Source organism: Martes martes, assembly GCF_963455335.1.
Source record: "Martes martes genome assembly, chromosome: 13".
Lineage (NCBI taxonomy): Eukaryota > Metazoa > Chordata > Mammalia > Carnivora > Mustelidae > Martes > Martes martes.
Genome location: NC_137901.1, coordinates 57,093,890 through 57,103,007, shown reverse-complemented (window position 1 = coordinate 57,103,007; position 9,118 = coordinate 57,093,890). Strand labels below are relative to the sequence as shown.

Sequence of the window (9,118 nt, the reverse complement as noted above, 5' to 3'; positions counted from 1 at the left end):
TAGGAGGACAACTCTATTAGCTACTCTCATCTTCGCTTACTGTGCTCTATCCACATCAGCCTTGTCACTGTTTGTGGACCCTACCAGAGAAGGCCCTACCTCAGGGCCTTTGCATGAACCCTGCTTCTGCCTGCAGGGCTGTCTCCACAGAGAGCCATGTGGCTGCTCCCTCACTTCAGTTGGGTCTTTGCTCATATGGACACCTAGTTAAGACAGGGACTTGTTCTCCCTCCTGTTCATGGCCTTAGTGCTTTCTACCTCCCCACTTTTTTCCCTATAGCATTTATTGCTTCTAACATACTATATCTATTATAATATCTGTTATATCTGTTATTTTTTGTCTGTTTTCTCCCAATAGAATATAAGCTCCATAAGGTCAGGGAGCTTTGTTTTATTCACAAACACCTAGAATGTATTCCAAACTCCTAACCGGTGACTGACACAGAGTGGGCACCCTAGGTGTTCAGCGAGTGAGAAAAAATGAAAGCAGAACATAAGTGAGGTTGGCTGTGAGTCTTACTCTGGCTGCATTATAAATACGGAATATCCTGCTGATGATGTCTTCTTCTAAGTCAGCAGAAACAAATTCCACTTGGATGGGGCCATGTCTGTGAACTCCGTTCTCTGGCCAGTACTGAGGACACAACTGAATTCAAAACACAAAAACGTGAGGTTAATTATAGGAATAAACTGACTCCTAACAGTTTGGATGCGGTCACTATCGACATGCAGTAGGCCTCAATACTTCCTCGATTCGCTTCACTTTCTTTTCTCTCTCTCTTCCTCTTAGCAAGTAGGCTTCGGGGCTTCCTTGTTGGCTGATTCCTCAGCTCCACCTGCCCTTCTAGTACTTTTTTCTTCATTTTCTCAGACAGCATCTTTAAGCCCTGAGCCATCCTGTTTTCCAAGGAGGCCACGGGGATGCTGTTCAAGGCAGCGCATTGTAAGGTCCCTTCTGCATGCCTTTACCCGGCCGTGGGGAGACACCACTGGCTCTGGCTCCTATCATAGGAGCCAAGACACCTGAGAGGGCTCACGTTCCTACTGACACCCAGGCCTCCGTCCTCCCTCGTGCGGGCTTGCCTTGTCATCTGTAACCACTTTTGGGAATTGGGCCATTCACCGACAAGACACTGATAACCGTGTTAGGTTGCGCTTTCATGATCTGGTCCAAACTCCCCACCCCCACCCTCCGCCCCACTGGTGAGGCTGGGTCACCAGAACTTTGTGTGAACGTGATGTCCAACTTAGGAGAAGGAGGGACGCTAGGAAGGGTGGCTTTTGAAAGAGGTGGCCTTCATTTGTTACCAACGCACAGAAACACTCAACTTGCAGATAGGTGGGAAGAACCCTCAGGACATTTCCTTTTTCTGAAGCCCTGAGATGCTAATAGGCCTTTAAAGTCTGAAATTAAACTTCTTTTGGGACTTGGTATCCAATGATGTTTTCGGGAGCAGAGTTTAATTTTTATCTTTCTGATTTACCCAAGGGACAAATGGCTTGTGGGGAGCCAAGAGGGAATTACTTCATTATCTTATAACTGGGTTCTACTGGGCCAAGAGCAGATGAAAAATCTATCTCATTTTAAGCAGAATGATGTACCATGGAAGGAGAACCTGCTCGCTGAATTTCCTTTTTTTGATGACTTTTATTTTCCGAAGTATTTAAAACCTTGTTGTCAAAGGTTACAAAGGTTGATTTATGCCCAAGATTGCAAGATAGTTTTCAGCTAACAGTGGGTCACTGAAACAGCAATCTCTCTCTATTACAAAGAAGTTGAAGGTTTGAACTTTACGATCAAGAAGGAGGCCAGAATAGCTAAGTCTATAGAATTTTAAAAAATTACACTGATTTATTTTAAAATAATGCTTCCGTAAAAATTTCCCTTCCTCACTAGCACTTCCTGGGGACAAGTTCTAAGACTGCCTTGTCAAATGACAGCATGCTGATGTTTATTTTCTCTTCACACCCAAGCGTGCCCGCTGTTAAAATTAACAGGCGTTATGACGGGAAGTTGAGATGGTAATAAAAGTCCTACCATGCACATTTGAACCATTCTGCCCATTTTCCTCCAGAATGAGCTAGCTGTGCTTCCTGCTTGTTCTCTCAGTTCAAGCCCTGATTAAAGCTTGTCACTTGCACCAGAGAAATATGAATGGCCCGGGCCAGCGCGTGATTCTTGGCACACGACATTCTGCACTCAGCCCAAGTAAACCGTGTAGAAAATGGCTTAAATGGTGCATAACACGTCCATGAACCGGACCTATAAATACTTAAAATAGTTGAGTGCTATTCTTGTACAACTGCAGAGACTTCAAGTTCAAATGCTCAGTTTAGTGTTCTCTAAATGACTGCGTCCCAGGAGCCTCTTTCTCTCACTCTGAAAATCAGCTCTGTCTGCCGACTGGAACTGGACTCTTTGTCTCTCCGACCAGGGTCGGCCAAGGCTTGGTTTGAATCCAGACAGTACGCGTTTAGAATGCGGCTTTAGAATTCCAATACCGTCGTTCAAAAAGAACATGTGGAAAATGAAACAAGATGGGATGAGGAGGGAGACAAACCATAAGAGGCTCTTAATCTCACAAAACAAACTGAGGGTTGCAGGGGGGTAGGGGGTAGGGAGAGGGTGGTTGGGTTAGGGATGTTGGGGAGGATATGTGCTATGGTGAGTGCTGTGAAGTGTGTAAATCTGGCGATTCACAGACCTGTACCCCGGGGCTAATAATACATTGTATGTTAATTTAAAAACTTAAAAAAAAAAGAACATGTGGAAATCACTAATGTCTGAGGCACGGATATAAAAAAGGCAGTGTATCACTACGTTCCAGGATTCACATTCGGGGAAAGGGAATGATTCTGAAGAGGGAACAGTCATTTGTCCTTTAACGGTCTTTGGCTGAAGACTCTTGAATTAGTGAAATTTAACCCATGGCATTGTGAGTTAGAAAATCAGGATCCCTAGTGCTATTTTGAGTCGGGCCTTTGAAGTTTCCTGAACTGTGGTGTCTGCTTGTCTTTAAAAATGGCTACAATCTCTTTCGGAGGGGATCAGTGCGGAAGACTTCTAAAATATTTAAGCTTCTTAAGCAAAAAGGACTAGATGAGGACAAGGATTATCATTATTATTTCATTCACTAGATTTCAGGCTAGAGCCTTAACAATATCAAGTAGGGCCTCAAACATAATTAAAAACATTATAGAATTGAAGTGAATGCCCACGGAATTTATGGCAGACTGATGACAATAAAATGGATATTAGGAAGGAAAAATCTTGTCCAGGCTGGATGCTGAAACATTTCAGAACTGCCCCCCCCTGCCTTTTTTTCTTTTTTAAACTTGTCTCTACCAGATAGAGAATTAATTCAGTTTCAGAACAAGTTTATTCTTAAAACACGAGAAGCCCATCTTTCCCACAATGCCCTCTGTCACGGCAGTTAAGTGTGAGACCAGTGTACCTGTCCCCGAATGCAATAAATTCACCTATAGGGCCACTGTGCCAATGCCTGCCGACAAGTCCCTTTAGGGCATGTTTCTAACCCCATTACTAGTATCGAGTCATCACGGCCCTATTTTTCTCTTTTTATGTATAAGGACAGCAGCTAGGGGAAAGCCCCATTTATCATTCTGCACTTTTCTTGTGTTCAAGTCCCGGTTTTATTTCTTTTTACTATCTTTACCAAAAGATAGTAATTGACAAAAGTAATTGTTGTCCCTTAAAATCACTTGCCGGTCTCCAATGTCACTCCAGCATGACCTTCTCCACCTGCAGGCTCCAGTGAGCCATTCCCCAGAAGGACATGGCTTCTCCTGGATGGGCGAGGGGCTGCACTCGGTGCTGCTGCACTTTCTTCAGGGCTCCCTGGTTTTCTGGCTCTGTTTGGTGCCTCATCCCACAGTTCTGACTCCACCCATTACCCTGTATCTCCCTCTAGTCTGTACTTCCAACCTTTGGGAGCAGCCAATTTCTGAACCTGTCCTGCTTGTCACTTCCACCATCTATGATCTCAATCTGTCTTTTTGGTTTCAGATTACTTTCGCCCCTATCCCTAATTCCGTCTGATTTTCACGTTTGCGTTTTCAGCTCTGCCTCCCACCTGTCACCTGGCGTTTGGGACCCGGCACGGGGACCTGCGTGTCTCGATGTGCAAACAGAACAAACCCGGAGCTGACCACGGGCAGGAGTCTCACCTGGGCAGGATCCACATCATTGAGCATGACCACAGATGTGCAGTGATAATCCAGGACCAGTCTCCAGAAGTCTTTCACTGTGTTTGGCAAAGGATGCTGCGTCACTATAAAAGCTGAAGGCTGTTTATAGCTCTGCAAACACAAACAAGAAAGATCCAGATATACCCAGGAAAACAGAAGGGGAGGAAGCTTTGGTTATCTTGTGCACGTGGAAATTTGTGACACGGCTGGGCACATTTAACAACAGCACCCCTGTCCGCACCCAAACAGACTAAATACAGACTGATCTGCGGAATAATAATGATAAAGTATTCTCACTTCGACACCCAGAAAACTTAATAAGTAGCTCTTAGAAATTTTTTGATGTCTCTGCTAGAAAGGCAATATCGGCCATATGAGTAAGCATTTTAATGGAGAAAAGGTAATTTTACAAAGTAGGTACGATGAAAATACTTCTGCTTTTCCTAAAATTTGTTCAAGGGTCATTTATATGGGTGATAGTGTTACTCATTCCTGCCACAGAAGGATATACGAGCTTTTTACATCTCTGGAGAGCTTCAAGTAAATTTAAGTACCTTTTTACTGATACCACACCAACAGAATTCGAGTTTCCATATTAGCCCTGAAAATATCCATTTACTTTTCCCATCAATCGAACAGCAAATGCTCATTCAGTTAGAAGTAAACAGACTGACAGGAAGTAATGAGTTGTGTGCTATCTGTCCTGACAGACCATTTTTCCCCCCGTGTTAATTACTGCCTAAATTAGGAGGACAGGGAATGAAAATAATGCTGCGAACCATATTATCCCACTTCACTGCCTTAGTGACTTAATAGCTGTCTCTCGCTCTCTGGCCAGCGGGTTAAAAATTTAAGTGCTCAGAGAGTCCCTGGGACATGTTTCATTTATCAATACCTCCTGACTGGTGGCCTCCGAGAGACCAAAATCGTCTGTCCCTATGCAGAAACGTCCGTGGCATTTGGAACGTGCTTTGCGGGGAAGATGGTTTGCGTCTTAAGAAAACCAACAAGGGGCGCCTGGGTGGCTCAGCGGGTTAAGGCCTCTGCCTTCGGCTGCAGTCATAATCTCAGGGTCCTGGGATCAAGCCCCACATCCGGGCTCTGCTCAGCGGGGAGCCTGCTTCCCCCTCTCTCTCTGCCTGCCTCTCTGCCTACTTGTGATCTCTGTCTGTCAAATAAATAAATAATATCTTTGGAAAAAAAAAAAGAAAAGAAAACCAACAAATGGGAGGGAAGAGGAAGGGCTCCCCGTTTCCTTCGGGGCAAGGTGGGGGCAGGGCCCCCGGACTTACGTCCATGAGCGCGGCGTTGATGTAGTTGCTACTCTCCCCGTCGATGGTGATGAGGAAGGGCAGGCAGCGGTCCGGGGGCAGGATGTCCATGCAGCGGTTCTTCTCGTGGTTCCGCGGCAGCAGCGCGATGCTGCAGTCTTCCACGCGCAGCGTGGGCGTCACCATGTTCAGGGTCTGCGCGACAGCACGCGGCCACGGGGGTCACCGTCTCACCTTCGCACTTGGGCAGATCTGAGTGTCCTCAGCCGCCACCAGAAGGGGGCTCCCCGCCCCCCGCCCCCCACTCAGCCCCCACGCAGTGCCCTTTTCTCTCCCCTGGATTTTGTCCACAGACAGCGCCCATCACATGCAAAGGCCACCAGGGATCTGGAGGATTGGATCACATGCCATCCCATCTGAGGAAGGCTGGACTTCTGGGTGCTTGGGAGGAAGAGGTTGGCTAGGGTTTGACTTAGAGTCAGGTACACTTAGACCGCCCACGGAGTAGGGTGAGTGAGCCTTGCTGGGTCTAGCTGCACCCATGTTGCACTGTCTGGCTGCCTGCAAAGGGGTTTATGGCTCTGCTAGACCAGTGGCTCTCAACCAGGTCCCTTTGCTTCCAGGGCCCCCTGACAATGTCTGCACAGAGTTTTGGTTGTGGCTACTGGTGTGGTGGAGGTCTCCCAGCACCCAGTGAGTAGAAGCCAGGGGTGCCATTAAACATCCTACAGGATTGCACCCACAGCCAAGAAGCAGCTGGCCCAAAATGTCAGTAATGCCGAGGCTGATAAGCTCTGTATGGGCTCAGGGGTTCCAGGGCTGACTTCGAGAGACTTCTGAAGGAGCAAAGCCACAGCCAGCTGCCTCTCCCTTTCGCACCACTTACCCGGAACTCCTCTTTAATCTGGCTGGAGTTAGTCTGCGGATCCAGTTTGTTCATGTCATAATACAGAGACCGAACTTGGGAAGCAGGGACCGAGGTATCCCCACAAAGACAGGCTTCCAGGATGGCATCATGGATAAACACATACTGTTCCTGGAGAAGCAGAGGGCATGAGTTAGTAATAGAGAAACCAGGTGGATTGTGAGAACTAGGGAAGGGCAGACAGCCACTTGTAAAGACAAGAGAACGGGATAGTGGTCCATCAGGGACAATCCACTCCCGCCACAGTGAAATTAGGTAGGAGGACCTGACCGTTGCGAGGTGGGGATCCCACTGATGCCCACGTGGGATGGCTGGCACGTATCCTAACTGGTCACACATGGAGCGAGATAGGAGGAAGGGACACCCGGGCTCAGTGCAGAAGCATGAAACAGATTGATGAAAGCCACACCAATGCTGACAAATCCCAGGGCAAGCACTGTCATGCTACAGTAGCTGTGGCTTATACCTCTGTCATTCTGAGCCCACGAGTTTGGGACTCAGGTGAGGAGAGGAGCAAAATCTCCTGTCCATCCTGAAAAGAGGCATTTGCTAACCAAATCAACAGTGCAAAGAACGTCCAGGGAAACTTGACATTACTATGAAAATAAATAGTTCCGAGCACTTAAAACTACTTCTTTTGAAACATCAATGTGACAATTACCACAGTCCTTACGGGTCCAGGGAAGAGCTCTTGTATGTGTGCGCTAGTCCACAGCTTACAAAAGGGCCCTCTCCTGAACTGGCACAGACTTTCCCTACAATTAATCAATAAAGTTTTACCATATTTATTATTGATCTTTAATTACATGAGATGCAAAAAGAATCTCATTACTTTTTACTTTAATTTATATAAATTATGAGGACTCTTAATTCTCAAAAGGAGTCCAGTCCTTAGAAATAGAGCAAGCAGGAAAGGGGATGTGGCAACATTTGATCGGCTGTAAAATACATTAAAAAATACATTACTATCATTATCATCTTTAAAGCAAAGAATCCCTATTCTAGAGAAAAAAGATGATGGAAGTGTTTAGAGTTCCCGCTATTTTTATTTAGGTTATTTGAACATGGAATTTGGTTTTTATAAACTTGAAACCAGTGGCTTTTGTAAACTTTAATGCAAAATCTAAATGGGAGGGATTCTTTAGTCTGCATTCTGCTTTCTTTTTTTAAAAAAAGATTTTATTTATTTTTTTGAGAGAGAGAGCGCTCATGTGTGGGAGCATGAGTCGGGGGGACAGGCAGAGGGAGAGGGAGAAGCAGACTCCACACTGAGCAGGGAACCTGACCCCAGGGGGGCTTGATCCCAGGACCCTGAGATCATAACCTGAGCCGAAAGCAGCCACTTAACGGACTGAGCCACACAGGTGTCCCTTCATTCTGCTTTATGAATCATTTTTCCTAGGTGGTGGATATAATGCTTAAAACTTAAAACTTAAAACAAGCAAATATTAAGTAAAAATATGAATTTCCTCGGGGCAGGATGTAATTTTTTTTTTTTCTCAAACACTTAAATTCCTGACACACTTTGAATTCTGATCTATAAGTACTAGTCAGTACGGACTATTTCTACAAAATGCGCAAATTCCCATGATGCCAAGCCACTGGGCAGAATTTGTAGAGACAGCAGAAGAATCAAATGTACAGAGATTAGCCTTAAGCCACTTGGCAAACACCTGGCTATTCTCAGGAGTCATCTTGCTCTGGTACGTTACTAGCTAGTTTAAAAGACGTTAAAAAAAAAAAAAAAGAAAAGAAAAGAAAAAGAAAAAAAGTACCGAATCCCTGAAAGCTTAATATAGAGACTCTACGGGGACCCTTGGTACAGAAGCATGGGCAAATTTAGGCTCCTGGCTGCAGATTCTGTGACCTGGGAGACTCCTGGCCTTTTTGGTTTATGAAAGGAGAAGAGAAAGAAGGGAGGGAGGAAGGAAGAAGGAAAGAGAGATTGCCAGGTTTATCGCTTTTCTTCTGGGGAGTTTTGAAGAGAGAATTATCAGTGCTTCTTCTCCGAGTGGCTCTGGGAGGTGGGGGTGCGAAGGGCCCGGGGGACCAAGCCCGAGGCTGGGCGGGGAGCAGGACTACCTCTGTTTGCACCATGTTCACCCTCCGGGACCGCAGCTCCCGCACGCAGTTGTAGATGTCAACCACGCCTTCCCTTTCCGCCATGTCCAACATGATATCGATCACGATGAAACAGCCGGTCCTCCCTGCGCCGGCACTGGGTGAAAAGAGGGCTCTATCAGCTGAGGAGAAAGGACCCCTGTGCTTCTGCTTCTTTTACATCCTTGCTCTGGTGAGAGTCTGATCCCATAACACGAACCATTCTGAAGCGTGTCGTTCAGTGCCACGCAGCACCTTCACAATGTGGTGCAACCATCACCTCTATCGCGTTCCAAAATACTGTCATCGCTCCAAAAGAGCCCCTGTACCCTCCGCGGCCCACAGAGATCCCTTTGAGAGGTTCCAGGCGCTCCGCTTACCTGCAGTGCACCACCAGCGGGCCTGCGTTGGGCGGGCTCTTGGATTTGACCTGCCGGACGAACCCCAGCAGCCCTGTGGCATGATAGGGGACCCCGTGATCCGGCCAGCCAGTGAAGTGAAACTGTCTGATCTCGCGGATTTCATGAACACCTCTCTGCCATCGGTCGGTGAGCAGGGCAAGGAAGAGAACAAAGCAAAATAAATGATGAGCAACCAGGAGAAGGTCAAGTAC

At 46.6% G+C, this 9,118-nt stretch overlaps 1 protein-coding gene across 1 annotated transcript in view; it reads right to left on the bottom strand.

The window, feature by feature from the left end:
• Positions 1-9,118, bottom strand: part of PTPRM (protein tyrosine phosphatase receptor type M) — a 777,217-nt gene that overhangs the window by 16,453 nt on the left and 751,646 nt on the right. Inside the window, 6 exon segments of the mRNA XM_080821527.1 lie at positions 521-646; positions 4,189-4,320; positions 5,502-5,675; positions 6,367-6,516; positions 8,488-8,623; positions 8,886-9,040. Of these exon segments, the coding sequence (XP_080677653.1) occupies positions 521-646; positions 4,189-4,320; positions 5,502-5,675; positions 6,367-6,516; positions 8,488-8,623; positions 8,886-9,040 (873 nt within the window).